This window comes from Corvus kubaryi, unplaced genomic scaffold (genome assembly GCF_017639235.1).
Source record: "Corvus kubaryi isolate FWS band 111438036 unplaced genomic scaffold, C.kubaryi_AGA036_p1.0 split3-73, whole genome shotgun sequence".
In the NCBI taxonomy this organism is placed as follows: Eukaryota; Metazoa; Chordata; class Aves; order Passeriformes; family Corvidae; genus Corvus; species Corvus kubaryi.
The window spans coordinates 41,488,747-41,505,258 of NW_024582091.1; the positions used below are offsets into that span (position 1 = coordinate 41,488,747).

At 41.2% G+C, this 16,512-nt stretch overlaps 1 protein-coding gene across 5 annotated transcripts in view; it reads right to left on the reverse strand.

Annotated features, from left to right (window-relative positions):
- PHACTR2 (phosphatase and actin regulator 2) overlaps positions 1 to 16,512 on the reverse strand; it is a 134,585-nt gene that overhangs the window by 18,362 nt on the left and 99,711 nt on the right. For 4 of the 5 annotated variants that reach the window (XM_042016255.1, XM_042016254.1, XM_042016257.1 and 1 more), the window contains 5 exons: positions 10,917 to 11,156; positions 6,121 to 6,670; positions 4,687 to 4,889; positions 2,656 to 2,812; positions 520 to 575 (listed from right to left, as the gene is read on the reverse strand). In XM_042016255.1, the coding sequence (XP_041872189.1) occupies positions 520 to 575; positions 2,656 to 2,812; positions 4,687 to 4,889; positions 6,121 to 6,670; positions 10,917 to 11,156 (1,206 nt within the window). The remainder of the gene's footprint in view (positions 1 to 519; positions 576 to 2,655; positions 2,813 to 4,686; positions 4,890 to 6,120; positions 6,671 to 10,916; positions 11,157 to 16,512) is intronic. The other variant, XM_042016258.1, reaches the window with a different exon arrangement.

Sequence of the window (16,512 nt, forward strand, 5' to 3'; positions counted from 1 at the left end):
ACAGACTTTTTTTTCAGCAGGGATATGAGGAAGGATTAATCAATGGGAAGGTGTTCAGTGAGAATCTCATGCAGGTTTCAGTACAGAAGACATTTATGTCAGCAGTGAATACGAAGGGCAGCATGCTGAAGTAGTTGGCATATACCTATTGACTTTCTGCTGAACACTTTGCCTTTCCTCTTTCTAATCCTCCTTCTAACCTCTGCCCTTATATCTCACCTTCACTTCCTACTGATACTCCCTCCTCCTCCTCATAAAGATGAGGTGGAAGGTTAACCTAGAACTACTTCTAAAGGCTATCCAAGTCATTCCTGGTCTTTGCGACCAGCTTCAAGAAATGGGATTGTGGCAAGCAAAATTTGGCATATTGAAAGTGTTGACACATTATTTTCCAGAACATCATTTCTCTCCAGTCATGGATTTTCTAATACTGCAGCAACAATGATGGGCTTCCATTTGAATCCAACATATGCTCCCTTTCTAAGTAAATAGTATATGAAACCTGAATGAAATACTTACGCTTCAGGATATTTCTTTGCTCTAGCTCTTCAGTTGTGGGCCTCTGGCTAAGTCTCCTGTGAGAACAAAGTAAGTGATTGATTTAAAACCAATAAATGACATATTAGAATTTGCAATACAGCTTAAAAAGTGTAACTTCCAGAAGTAATTTCCAGGCAGTTACAGTAACTGCTCATGTTACCGGAGTGGCCATTTGTTTTAAAAGATGTAGTGTTGCCATTCAAACACAAGAATACTTGAATAATATTACAGAAGTTGTACCAGCATATTTAAAGTCCTCACAGGTATAATTTTATGAAAGAATTCATAAACCTTTTTTGTTCCCAAGCATCATCACTACAATCAGTTGTGCAATTGTTAGATAATTCTCAGATATTTTGAATGAATTTTGGTATTTTTGATATTTTGAAATCTTAATAAAGTTTTAAAAAAAACCCCAAAACAACAAAGCCCATAAGCTGTTCATTCCTCACTAATTTGTACGTACAAATTGGGAGCTTTAACCGAAACTTAATTTTATTTAGTTAGCTAAATATAACAACTGCCATTACAAAAAACTCCAAACTGAGATATTAATTTTCTGATTTGTACAGGGGAGAACATGGTTGATGTTGTCTCTGTGTTTACTAAACAAGTCCACTTGTTCACTTGAGGAAAGGAGCAAGAAAAATACTGGCAGTAAAACTTATTTTGCAGATGTGTTCAAGATAGATGTCGCTCTGTCAGACTCACACAGTCTGCTACAGACTGTCTTCAGCCTCATGACACTTATCCAATTCAAGTCGTGCTTGGACTTTCAGATTTGTCCCAGAGGACTGGCAGGTTTACCACAGGTGACCAGTCCCAGCTGTAGGAAGTCCCAGGCGAGGGCCTGACCCAACCCAGACTGAGCTGTGGGAATAGATTTTCCACCGGACCTTGATGCTGCCAGGTGCTGACCACCATGGAATTTTTAAGAAACTGGCATCAAACTTGGTTGTGATTTTGGGTATGAGCACAGCCCTGATGCATACAGGTAATGTCTCCTGCCACCAAAGCAGAGCTGTGTACGGTGCATTTCAGCTCTCCAGCAGAACCCACAAAGCAGCTTCTGCATTCCAGCTCCCAAGGGAGGACTGACAAGCAGGATGTGATCACTGGAGCTGGGATTTGTTCAGGAAAGCAGTGATACCAACCACACCTCTTTATTAGCAGAAGAAAAATTACCCTTGGGCTCTACACAGTAGATGTATCACTCTTACAGTTCAGTACTGAAATAGCTGCCTTGGCCAGACACCCAGTTCACAGAGCAGCTCAGCTCATCTTCTGGGTGTTATGCAGGGCTGCTGTGCTCTGTACTGCAACAGTACTGACTGGACTACCCTGTATCTGGAAATCTCCAACAAACACGGGACATCCTCCAAATCTGGACAACATTCCTGAGCCAAACAGAAACAAGGACAGGTCTAGCAAAATACAGACATGCTGTAGTCTATTCTCAGAGACCACAAAAGCCAAAATATACATGACGATTTTTTATTAAAAAGCCTGTAAAAGGCAAGTGAAATTTTTTTATGCAATGTTCTCAAGTTCAGAAAGAGAAAGTAACATATATCCCATAGCAGTTTATCAGCTTGAGAAAGACATGCCTCAGAGGTGGGCACAGAAAACACTAAACACTGATCGGCTGAACTTCTTTTGCTGGAATCAGCATATGAATAATGAAGGAATTGGAGAGCCAGGGGAGAAAGGGGAGGGTCAGAAGGGACAACATGCACAGGCATGCTCTATGTGTCAGGAACTACTGCTCTGTCTGAGATGGGTATACAAGTGGAAGTTCTGCTAACAAATTGGAGAAAGAACCTGAACCATGGCATTGATTATCGTGGACTTGTTCTTACCCTCTTCCTCTTCTTACCTTTTTTAACCAAAGTACCCAAAACCCTAAAAGCTCTCAGATTTTGTTTCTTGCAGGACAAAAAATGTATTATTGACAGTTTAAAGTTTTGTAAGAAATAAAACCACCATTTTCCAGACAGTTGTACCACAAAGATCCTGCAGTGCTTATTGGGCTGCATTTAAAACATTAACCCAGTGTTCTCAATTCTCTTCCTCCACCTCCACCCAGTGAAAGCACTTTTACCCTGAGACTGATACCTCACTAGCTTCGTTCCAATCTGATGTCTGATTTCCTGCCTCTCCTCTTCGGATGTACGCTGCAAGATGTTTTTGTCTTCTAACTCTTTCTTAGATGGTCTGTTGCCAAGTTTGATAGCAAGAGTATCCCTACGACGAATTTTACTTGCCAAAGAGCCTGAGGAAAGGAAGAGTAAGGTAGATTTAGTTCATTCATGCTCAGATTACAGACACAAACTCTGAGTAAGAACTTTAATACCTCCCCAAAGCAACCTTGGTCCCACATGCAGGAGAGGAATATTAATTAACATCAAAAGAAAAATTTTAGCTCCGTTCATGAAAATAAAAAGCTAAAAGGCTTGGAGGAAAAAGCTACCAGACAAATTGATACAAACATCACTTGTCATCTGTGAAGTGATAGGATAAAAATGACAAATCTACACTAAAATGTCTTTGAAGTCTAATACATTACAGGTTGGCTTATTTATCTGCTTAGTATATTTAGCAACCTGCTGCTCTTTTTCTTCAGCCTTAAATGGTTTAGTCTCATTCTATCATCATTTCCCTCATTCTTTCAAATTTTTTTTCAATCAATTACCACTTAGTTCTTTGATAGTGCTTTCCATCTCTAAGTTATTTGTAAATTAAAACAAAAAATACAGTTTAGAAAAGCACTCTGAGTGTTTGTAAAGTAACCTAGGCAGGAACCCCCAGACACTTAAGCAATCTGTTCTCCATAAAACTGACACAGTAGGGACAAGGGCCTTGCAGCTAGGCCAGCATTAGCTTCAGCCAAGTGTGGAAGGAAGGGCATTTTTCACAGCCTTTGTAGTATTTCCCTTGTGTCTTGACATTCTGACTGAGGTGGTTGTGTGCCCTAGGTTGGCAGATTTTCACTATGTAAAGAAGTTTGGTAAGACCACAGGCTCCAGCTCACTTCTCATAAGGCACCGTGCTGCTGTGTGAATACATGACCTTTTGGTTTCTGTCACTTTGGGCTGTATTCAAACCCAACACAGTACTGCAGAAGACTTCAGCCTCTTGAGCTACCTGGCACTTCACCTTCTCCTGCACCAGTGGCCATGACAGGAAAAACAATGTTCGTTTTGCCTCATCCCACTTTGGTACACTGGACCTTGGTGTTTAGGCCTTCTTTGCTGAGCACAGTGAAGCACCTCCTCCAAAAAAGATGTGAGCAAGGCTCTCAAAACCATGGTTTGATGGTGATTTCATACTGACACAAGGCCACCCTGGAGGAGGTAGAGGGAGGGCTGCCCTCATTCCTGCTCCTGACAGCCTGCTGCTGCCACCTTCTTTGCTCAAGCAAAGGAGAAACCTTTGGGTGAGCTGGATCAGGGAAACACCAATTCTACTGAAAATCAGCTCAACAACAGGTGCTACTGCAAAAATAAACATGAATTCTAGCCTAAGGAAAGAACATCTGGGAGCAGGGATTAGGCAGAATGGGGGCAGGACAACCCCTTCAGCACAGCAGGGCTTCTGCCCAATTAGGGTGATGATTGAGTCATGACCCCAGATGAAATTTCAAAGCTGTAAAACTTAGATGCAATCTACTGTGATCTGCTCTGTCTGCCAAGGTTGCTCCAATGCTTAAAACATCCTGATCAAAGAGGAACAAGTGACTTTCAGACAGTGAAGCTGCTGACAGATGGGCTTCCTCTGTCATCCACCACACCTGTAACTCCCACAAGGAACTCACGACATGGGCAAGCCAAATCAATGGCTTGCAATGCCCTAATGTGGAGGCCTTGTTCCACCCTCATGTCCTTTTGAACCTGTTCCTCCCACCTCCACTCTCCTCTGTGCAATGCTTGATCTACTCTCACCCGTACACAGGCCCCCAGCAGGTTTCTGATCATGATTGCCTGGGAGAAGCAGGATACTCATTTCTCAGCAGTGACAAAATACTAAATCTCCTAAAACCATTCCCTGAAGCCATTCCCCTCTTTGCCTCACACTAGCATGGGTCAGGCATGCTCACATAAATCAATCTGAAAAAGGTAGCCTGCAGCTTCTGGGCAGGATGCTTACTTTCAGAACTTGCATTTTCATCATCGTCATCGTCGTCGTCATCATCTGTGTACAGGATCGGCCCGTCCGAGTCCGAGTCACTGCCATGGCTCTCTCTGCTACTTTCACTCTCAGAAGGGGCAGCAGCATCAGAAGCCTCCTCCACTAGCTCAGAGAATGCTTGATCTGGGGCCTCCCCTTCTTGGTCTTCTTTGGTAGCCAGGCTTTATTCATGAGCAGATAAGGTGACACATTATTGCAAGCAGACAAAACAGAAGTGAGAGGCAGACTGAATAGGCAAGTACAAAAATAAAAGTTCTGTTAATGAAAGTAATTACTTTCTAAAAAACATACATATATAAAACATTTATAACATATGCAGATATGTATATATATCTATGTATGTACGTTAGGAAAAAGGATGCAAACAATCTGGAACAATGCACTGTAAAGACTGCATTAAGACAAATCCTAATTGTTTTTTATTTCTTGTGGCGTGGGACTGAGAGAGAAAACAGTTCATAAAGATGAGGGTGAGAGGAGCAAGTTGGAGAGCAGATGGGAGTGCAAAGTTTCCTGGTTCGGAAGCATAACCCCATTTATTGTGAATACAGTTTCACTGCAGGTGAGTTCAAAATGTCCATGCCCATAACTGATGAACATGGGGATCAGCAGCAGATTGCCTTTTGCCTTGGGAAAATCTTTATGTAAAGGAAGGGTAGAGCAGGGGGAGATGCAGCACTGGAATGTAGAGCTGGCAACAGATGTACCAGCAAGAATTTAAAGGAAGGTCTCTAGGCTACTGGCATCTAGACTAAACCCTCTTGGATTTATGTAAAAGATGCTGATTTTTGTGGCAGGGAAGAGAGAAATTAATAAGGCAGTTTCATTTTTCTGCCAGCTATTTTGCTTAAAAAATGTAATTATGACTTTTCTCTTGACCAGTTTTTACAGTACCTGAGATTTAGACAAGTTACTAGGCAGTGAAGGACCAAACACCTACTAATTGGATCCTGAAACCCTCATTTTCAAGTGTTCGAGTAAATTCAGCTACTGAATTGAGAATTTCAGCAGCGAGATATTTAATGACGTCTACAGAAAAAAAAAAAAAAACAAACCATGCTTGTAATTCGGCACCATTTCTTGTTTGCCTTAGTGAGAGATAAAGAAAAGAGTCATCATCTATGGGCTGAACTGCTGACCACGGTGTCAGCCACACAATGAAGTAAGAGATAGGTCATGAGCAATGACCATCTGGGCAAACATGAGGCACTGCAGGTGAAAGGCTCAGAGGCACTGGGAAGGAACAAACTGTGCTGGGCTGCAACACAAACTGCTCCCAGTCAGCAGAAGAAACAGAAGCGATCCCCACGTGTCTACAGTATCCCGTGCAAAGAAATGTGGCTTCCTCGGCTGTGGTGCTACCGCTCCCCCAGGACAGCCAACCTGTCTTACCTTTCCATGTCTTCTCTTCCCGTATCTGGAGCGCTGCCTAGGGCTGCACTGCTCAGACTCTCATCTGTGCCGCGCTCCGTCTGGAGAAGAGGCTTTATGTCGGAACCAGGGCTGCGTGGCCCTGCCACACAGCTGTCTGACACATCTTGGCCACCTGAGGAGCCAGCAGGCTGACTAGCTGCAGCAGGAAAAGGAGGTGGAAGTGGAGGTGGAGGAGGGGCAGCAGTGGGAGGAGGGGGCACAACAAGCTTGCTCGACTGGTCTGCGTCCTCTGTTTCAAAAATTACTACGGAAGGTTGCTCAGGCTTGAGTTTTTCTGCCTTTACTTCCAAACTGTCAGCTGTCGCACCTGAGGGGGAAGAAGCAGCCCCATCTGGTGCTGTTCGTGGGGCTGACTGTTTCCCAGGTTTTTTCTTGCCCCTGGGAGTCCCTGATGTGCCAGATTTGCTGGAAGTCTCCCTAGAGGCTTTGGGATGAGATGATGTGGATGAAGGAGATGGTGATGAAGAAGACTTGGAGACTGGTAGTTTTTTTGCATGAGAGGAACCAGCTAAAACAAAAAAAGAAAAGGCATTTTACAATCTTGCAATTATACGATTTTTGCACTGTATTTTCTGCATGGATTGAGTTGTGTTGGTCTTTTAAAAATGTAAAAAATACACTTGATACTTCTACAATACTTTGTGTAAATTCTTGAGATGATTAAATGTGGCAGTTCCAATTTCACCTTTGTAGTTGGAGACACAGAAATTATGAATACTTGCCCAAGAACAGCAGAGAGGACCAACCTTACAAATGGGTAAGGGTTTGTTTCAAGCATTCCGCATTGGCCCATTACACCTTGCCTGGACATCATCTAAGAAGTCCATTACTTATTCCAAAATATGTGTAGTGTCCTAGTTAAAAAAAAAAAAAAAAGCTTGCTGGCAGAGAAAACTGCCTGACCTTTCCTACTACATGAATTTTTGGTCTGATCACTGTGAAAACCCTGTGATTTTTCTTATACTTTTCAATGAACATCGGAGCAGTGTTACTGAGTATCACTTTCACAATGTTATTGCAACTGGTGTCCTCCTACTTAATGACAAACAGCAGCGGGACAGCAAAACAAGGTGTACTTTCAAGTCCAGCTGGGTATGTCCACAAAAGAGAGGCAGAAACCACTGCTATCACTCTGCCCTAATGACCTCCAGCAGGGAGGAGGCACTGAAGGCCTCCTGTATGTACTGGAGGTTTTCATCTTACCAGTGACCAACCCGGGCAGTCTTGAAAATGTAGTGAAACAAGGTTTTGACAGTAGCTGTACAAGCTGGCCAAGCTGGCTGTTTAATGCTGTGACACTTACCATGCTGAAGCATATATGTTTAATGCCCAAGTTCACTGGAGATTTCAGCTAGTCTGCATACACATGTGCATTCCAGCCACATTTCTAATTGCTGGGTTAATGCACCCATCACCTGAGATGGGAGCTTCAAATTTCTCACTCTCATTTAAAAAGCAATAAAAATGACAACCATCTAATGGTTCAGTCCTTTTCATCAAAATCCATCCAACTCAAACACTTCTGATGGAGTAAAAATTCATTAACTTCCAGAGAACAAGTGAAAGTGTTATGAACTTACACAGTAGCCTTCTGGCTAAGCTTACTTTGTAAAACAGTAAGCTGCAATAGAAATCTGCTGAAAAGCCTACTTTACTTATAAGCATTTAAATAAAAACACCCTCCCCAGCAGATTAGGAGAGAATCGAAGCACAGACACTGGCCATAAAAAGTTCACAATATAAAAACAGTTCTCACTGTGAGACTGTTCTCAGTCTCAAAGAAGATGGAAACTAATTCAAAAGACACACTTTACCATTCTCTTCTGTGGCTGAGTGTTATGGTTTATAAACATCTAGAGTGCTGTGAAGCTTCCAGTACATGAAAAAATCTGAAAAAATCCATAGAAATTTCAGGCAAATCACTGTTCCTCTTTGTGCTCCAAGGTGACTGTAGAGGGCACTGTCCTGAATCTACTGATACTGCACTAATCTTCCCACATCAGGTACAAATCACTCAATTTACAAGCAAAACAAAAGGAAGCAGAAAAATGGCACAGGCAGAAGTTGATAATTAAAGTAGAAATAGATGTTAGTTCCCACGTGCGTATTACTTAACAGAAATCTTACTGAGTACGTGGATAGCAGAAAGAACACGTTCTGATCCACATCAGTACAAGGTGGAGATTATGGGGGTACAACTGACTGCAACCACCCTTACCCCAAGGGATCTTCCACAACCTGTCCCTTGGCAGCACCAATGTTTAACAACATAGTGGTTAGGGTGAGAACCCATCCTCCCCCTGGTTCAGTGATTTGCATATCTAAAGTTGATTGGTTAATGTTTTCCCCTCCCTGTTTTATGTACAAAGTTGTAAATATTAATTTCCCTTAATTAACTATGTATTAGTTTTAGAAAGTTCTGCACTCGTCGACATCCCATTGGCTGCTTCCCTTATTCCCTCCCATGTGTTATTCCCATTGGTTCCCTCAGCTTCAACCCCACGTCCTTCCCTTTGCCCCATTGGCTGTAACCCTTATCCCCGCCTTTCCATCCCTCCGTATAAAATTCCTAGACCCTCAGTTATTTTCGGCTCTTTGTCCCTAGTCCCTTCACGAGCTAACTTTCACATGGGACATATATGAAGAGTCCCCTCTCTCCTTCTTCGCCTGCGCGCCCTCCAACTAGCCCAGGAGCAGCTCCCTCGGGTGAGGACCTCACTCTCTGCTACCTTTTGAACCAGAGGGTGCAGCCAGACCTCCGGGCTTCTTCAGTGTTCTCCTGGCTAGTGCGCCCGCAGGAGGTCAACAGAATCAGTGACATGCTTACACTTAAGAACTGCAGCAGAATACAAATACATGGCCACACAATTGTGGCTGGGAAAATGGCAAAAGATGTTTCTATTGTAAAAATCCTCACATTATTCTCAGAACCTTTCTGGACCTGCAATTAGATACAGAAACTTAAAAGATTTCTCCCACAGAAACCGCCCTAACGTGTCCATACGGGTCAGAAGTGCTGTTGCTGTTGTTTTTGACTGCGCTGGGTAATGATTTTCTGTCATGCCTCTGTTTCAGTAGAATACTTGAATTCGGATTAAAAGAAAAATTTAATGGCTGTTGTTTGTTTTTTGGCATACATCCATGCCTACATTTAAGTTCCATTCTCCCAGTTCCACTATTTCGGTATGGAAACCTGCTGTGTTGCCCTTAGGAGAGTCATGGCTCAGTTGTTACTTATATTCCTCTCCTCCTTCATGGGACTTAGTCACTGGCTGCATCATGTGTTCACTTTCATGGGGATCTGACAAACCTCTTGTACTAATACTGTTCCAAACCAGCTCTACTTACTTAGTACTGCCCCACTTTGAATGAAAACAACGTATTTTTAATGTTGGAAGAAATTACCAGTAGAATAAGGCATATACGTGGATGTATTTTACACCTGTATGGTCTCAAGCATTGCATGACATTTCAGCAAGGCAATAGAAGCAAACAGAAGACAAATCTGGAACCTGGATGTATTTTAATCTGAAAAGTCAGATACCTGACAGCTTGTTACCAAACACTGCTACAAACATTTCTTTATGTGATGGAAACATTTCTTTATGTGATGGGTTGTTTTATTTCTGAAAGATCTGCTGTTACAAGGTTGCTTCACCCAGGAAGAGCTGAGCTTTCCAGCTGCATGTGAACCAGCAAATTCTGGATTTTCAAAATGTTTATTCTTGTAGTCATCTGATGTAGTAGGGACAGTTAATACCAAGTTAATGGATATTTTATGGCAAAGTTGTTACTGTAACTCTAGAAGTCTTGCAATGTTTTCAAACAGTCCTCTTCTGTATGCTGCAAACACAAAACTTGCCAAAATGTACAAGCTGTGAAGAGAAATACTTGCAGAGAAAATGAGGGACTGGAGGGCTTTCAAAGACAGACAGAGATTGAAAACACAAGGCTTGTATAAATTTGCCAGTATGTATATGGAGCCCATTCATCACAATACTGCTTTGTTCAAATTATATGTGGATGTTTTAATTTTGGTCACTGTCCACACTGCAACCATTCAAACTCATGATCAGTACCTTAGGAGCATCCACCTATAATCTTTAATCTTGCATCACTGCTGAATTTTGGTCTAATAGTGTGGCGATAAACACATGTGCTATATGCCTGATGATTGGTATTTTCCTTTTCCAGTATGCACTTAAAATCACAGCACCTGAGGGAAGCCTGATCATTTCTAATGGCTGTAAATATTTTTTTTTTCAGCTAAACCAACTGCTATTCAACAGTCTTTTAAGATGTCTTCATGGTTTTTATTCTCAACCTCTTTGTGGTCTTGTAATATTGTCAAATTGGAATGGTTGATATTTTCAGTAGAAAGTTACAGCAATACCAAAGTACTTTTCCTTAGGGGCAACTCGTGCTTGGTTTCAGAAGTCACCTTCTTCCCTGCTGATTCTTGAGCACTTCTCTGGGTCATTTTGTTGCCAGCTTTCACACTTGAACTGGGAATTCAGTGGTGTCTCTGATGTGCTTGGTGTACACAGGTTAATTAAACAGTGAGGGGGTCTGTGTGTTGTTTGGGGGGTTTGTGGCCAGCAGAACCAGAGCTCAGCAGGAAGCTCTCTACAAACACCCGTGGCATGCTCTCCAGTACCACTGCTACGCACCAAGGCACGAGTTACCGTAGGACCAAGCCAAGCACCCCCATGCACATGCACCCACCGCAACTGCACTGCATGGGCAGTACTCACCAGCTTCTCGATTTGCACTGGCACCTGTTGGCTTGGGCGGCGGGACAGGAGGCTGCTTAGCAGGAGCCTTTCCCTTTTTTTTAGCATGAGGTGCTTCAGTACTCTTATGGCTGGTGGTGGTGGTGGTGGAAGCAGCAATGGCATTTTTTGGTGGTAGTGGAGCTTTTTTAGGTTTAGGCTTAGGCTTAGGTAGTGGTGGAGCATGGGATGTCGGTATTTCTGTGCAGTGATCAGTGCTCTCTATGGATAAGAAAGTGAACAGAAGCCAACTGACACAGACATACACCATGTAAATTCAACAGCAAGCCTCACAACAGTGACTACTTCTGCTGCTTGAGCTCTTGGGAATCAGGAGAGAGTTCACCTTCTGCCTCTTAATGAAGATCTACCTCAGAAGAAAATTACTTTTCATCTCAATTCAAGACCTTCTCATGGAAAATATTTACCTGGAACTTCTCTCAGACACATCTATTCTAGACCTCCAAGGATCAGCCTTTACATTCAGTATCCCAAACTAGAGCGCTGGCTTCAAACTAAACAAAGGAATGCTATTTACTTCTCTAACAAATCTTTTCAACCCTACCCATCCCAAGATCAACAGGCTATAAAACTCAGATTCATGTGAACCTGAATGTGAACAGGGCCATTCTCTCAGCCACAGGCTCAAACATGCCTACACAGTGGAAATTTTCCAGATTTTCCCCTGAAACAACCCATTCTTCTGAGCTGCACATTGCTTGCTCTCAGCAGCTTTATTTTGGGTAACTTCCTCAGGGTATTTCTACTCTTTGGAAACAAATGAAGTTAAACAAGATAGGATATCATTTGGCATGGAAATGCTCTCCTCTCCTGCAGTTTCTTTGGGTACTGTTACACAACTGCACTTTCAAGAGTCAAGAGTTCATTAGTCAGCAGGAATTTGGTTTTTATCTACATTGTGCTGTGCAACAGGAATGGCTCTGCAGCGTGAAAGAGGTAGCACTGAGGACCCAATAACCACAATCTGCATCTCAGGAGACTTGACTTTGGACTGTCTTCAGGCTAGTTCTGTAGATTGCATGACTAGTGGTGGAGGGAGTACAAGTTCCTGAGTGCATCTTTTGTCTTAGTTTCATCCAGAAGAAACCTGGTTTGTTTGTAACCTGCAAACCAATGAAAGGTGAGTGGGGATGACCAGGAAATTAACTTCAGAAGTGCATGCCTAATGCCAGCTATAATGTTAATGTAGGTGAGCCATTTACAGTTGACATACAATTTTGCAACATAATCACTATGGCTGTAAAACTTGGTGTTCCCAGGTGGGAAGAGCTAAAGCTCCCAGATGGGAAGAGCTAAGGTTCCCAGATGGGAATCTTCATCTATTTAATTAAACCAATTCTGTGCCCATTTGGTCTCAAGATAGCCTTCCCAAACCCTTCTGAAAAAGGATGTTATAGAAGCAAGAGCATTCCATCAGAATCATATAGGCTTTGTTTGCAAGTTACTAAAAACTACGACTGGGGAAGAAAGAAGACAAACACGTACTACAAAGACTTTTAACAGTCTCTTCTATCACTCAAGGGAAAACCATTGCATTTCTTGCAGTATGTTCCTATTAGAGCCTCACTCTTAATACACATTAAATGGATGTTCTCGTCTCTCTTCTTTACCACGTAAAAGATTCCCAAGAGATAAGCAACATATTTTAATTTTAAGATTAGTAGATGAAAAACAAATAGCATGTTAGACAACAAAGACATTCTTCCTCTCAGAAACAAAGCCTTTCCAGCTTCTAGCTTAAGGCTTGTTAACATGAACCTAATGCATCACCTGCAGTTATTAAAAGCAACATGCACACATGTCTCTTCATGAACTGAAGGAATTAGCATTAACTGTCCAGTGTCTTCCTCCCTTATCTCCAGCCTATGATAGACTAATATGCTTTTGGTAAAGCTTTGGAAGAACCATGTGATAGAAACCTTTTACAGCTTTCAAACAGATTCTTTTGAGCACAGATTCTTGTACCATCTCTTTGTTTTCCATAGAAAGACTTCAAATGGAGAAAGAAACATGCTTATTTGTTACATTTTGATCTCTTCTTTTACAGCAAAAGTGTCTCCTTGTGAAATTCTACCTACCTTCATTCAAAGTTGAAATGCTGATATAATTCTGAAAAAGCAGGACATTTTAAAATTTGAAGTCCATTAATAACAAATATGGCAAGAGAAGATATGATTTTGTATTTTGAAGATCCTGAAGGACATGATGATCAGAAATAATTACAAGTGTTAACAATTCTTCGCTATACGTTTTAATTAAGGATCCATAATGCTAAAATTTTATTTACTAATAAGAAAGAATTTAAAACTTGTTTACTTATACACCATTACTGTGTTTTGTTTCAGGTCATTAGTAGAGAAAATGTTAAAAACAGAATGATAACCTAGAAAAAGTAATATACCATTCACCATATTCTAAAGTAATAACAGTCAATCTACATTAAACCATATAACTGATTAAATATATCAGAATTCATCTTCTGAATCAGGAAAAAAGTTACAAAATAAAACAAAATATAAGGCTAAAGCTATATTTATTTGCAAATAAACACATCCTAGTGACAACCAACTGATAGTTTTTGATTTTTCTTTAGACAAATACCTAAAAACTATAAACGAAAACCAAAACTGGAGCAATTAATTTACGTCAAAGTTCTTGCTTGCAAACTTCAATTGTGATTAAAGCTGGCAATTCATACAGCATTTATTTTAACAGAAATGCCTTGCCATCACTGGGATACTATCTTTGTCTAAGATAGCTCTTTTCATACTGTTATGCACCTCATTCCAAAGACTGGCAAAGACTGGCAGACTCCTTCTGCACAGCTGCATCCTACTTGCTCAGACAGTTACACTTCTCATCCAGTCTTGCCCTTTTCTTGGCCTTTACCAGTGAACCTTCTTTTTACTCACAGCCAGGAGGAAACCTGTGGTGAAGATCATTGCCTTTGACCGTATCATTCCTCCTGGCATCTTATTGGCTTTGTTGCTTTTACCTTTGTTAGCTTCATTTTTTTTATGTCACTGTCAGTCTGATTTTGCCCATAGTATGATTTTCTCAATTGCTTGAGATAGAGATTTCCAGTTCCCACCTGACCAGTCCATTGTATCAGCTTTTGACAGTGACAAGCCAAGTTTGAAGTAGATGATTTTCATTGCTTTTCCTCTGTTGACCCTCAGGCTTTGTGAACATTCACTGACTGTCCTCCCTCAAACTACCCTCTGCTCTGATGCCAAAGCTGACAATATTTAGGCTGCCAGTATTGTGCTTTTTATGTTGGTCTGATGTCCTCTTGTTTTCCAGTGTCTAATCACAGTGTCCTTTCTTTTACTGCAAGTCCATTGGAAAATTTTTGTGGTTCTCTGCATCTGTGTAAGATGCTATAATAAACATCTGGTATATACAATAACACTGTAGTAATACAAATAACTAATATCTGCAACAGTGGCTTGATCCTGAACAGTGACAGGGATGGTCTGATGTCTGTAAATGGCTACAGATACAATTATGTTGTAATTGCACCTCCCTAACATGATTCTCCTTGAGTATTGAACCTTGGTCTTCATGCCTGCTCACTCTTTTGCCAAAACAAGGAGGCATCTGAATCAGTTCAGACCCATCTATTTGTTCAAACCAATCCCCCAGGTACCTCCGTACCAGATGCAACACATTTTTATTGCTGTTGTTTTTCTTGATTTAGACATCTGTTCATCAAGAACTGACCTTTTAACAAAAGGTCTCCAAAACACATCAGATTTCTTTTATTCACTGCTGCCTTGATGGAAATACCTGCTGTAAAAGCAGCTTGCCTATAAATTACTTCTTTAACAGGAAAGCAAATGTTAATATCTCATTAAGCATTTGGATCAATAATATGTTTATGTTTAGAATAAATTTTCCAAAGGCCAGATTTTCAAGAAAGCTCACTTTCAAACAGATTTTCTTGTTTCCAGAAATTGTGATTGGGGCCAGACTCTTAACAAAGCTCTGTTCTCATGTAAACACCTAAATGATGGCCAGGGTTACAAAGTACTCAGTATACACCAGCTCTTGTGGGGACTCATCAAGTCTGAAAGACTTTCAGAGAGACACCACTGTGCCACATGTGCTAGAAAATCAGATTATTTTGCAAACTAAAAGTGGGACCTTTTGCAAATTCTGGACCAAATGAACCTATGAAAGTCCTGGGCATACTTTCAGAAGCTAGGTTGTGAAATACAAGAATTTTTTCTTTACTTCTGTGAACTTCTAAGGAACAGAAGGCCAGAGCTTTTCTACCCAAGGATTTTGTCATACAGCACTGGCATTTTCGTTTGTACAGCTCAAGCAGTGTCCTGGAGCTACCTCACAGAAAACCAGCAGTACTGCAGTACAAGTGTATGATCTCCATCAACTGCACAGCACCCTCCTCCCACAAGATGAACACAACACATTGCAGAAACACTATGCAAAATGAAAGCTGGAAGTAACGTGTGTTTGTCGTCTTTTGCAGTATGACTCCCTTCACAATCAAACTAACTCTGTAAGAGTTTTTCAGATCAGGAGTTTCCTTTCCAGGCTATGCAGAGAGCTTGTTTTGATTAATCAAAATCCAGGAAGCTGTCAGTCAGGAACATGGGACACAGGACAAGACAAGGTGTCTTTTGTCACTGTTTTGGACTCATTGATTGTGCTGATGCAGGTGGTCAACTCAGACAAATCCTTTCATAAACTTCAGATTTAACCAGCTCATTTTTTGTTCCTGCTATTGCTAGTACAGTCTGTTTAAGAAAAGACCCATTCTAATTGTTAGAAAGCTTCCTTTAATTTCCACTCTGACTGTATTTCAAACCACTGTTTATTCCTTTCTACTTGTGCCAGCATTGTCCTTTAGCCATGCTCTCTCCTGGCTGTTTACCAACTTGCAACATTCATCAAATGCACTCAGGCTCTCTTGGGCTCTGTTTTGCTAGATTGAACCAGGACAGCTGTCTCACAATGCTGTTTGCAGCTCTCTCTGCAGTTTTGAATTCATCCTTCTTGAAGATGGATAAGCAGATCTGCACGTCTGCAGACTTCTAGATCTTACTGACTCTGCAATTTCAACAGCACCCTATGCAAGAGGCTTTAGAGACAGTGTAGAAAACAGGAGAGGGGAGAAAGGGACAGGTGTAACATCTCACCTAAAGCAACCACATTCAGGTATTTTGCACTAGTTTCAAGATTAAAAAGGTAAAAAAACCACCTGACTATCATTTGACATTTTTATAACTGCCCAATCTTTATGTAAGAAGTAAGCTGCTAAAAAAGAGAATGCCTAAGACATATTCACTGTCAGCTGATCTATGAAAATCTTGGAAGGTGGAAGGCATGTAGGTTTCTACATTCTCTTCTACTTTCTATAAAGATATGCTCAAATAATTGAATAGTTAGTTCATTAAAACAATGTACACAATCCTAATTCTGGAGCCACATTAGGATATCGTTCCTATAAAAGAAAAAAACCAAAACAAACAAACCAGCTTTACAGGTCAGGAGCTTTCTTCAGGCACTCAGTTGTTGTGGGTGAAAGCCCGTG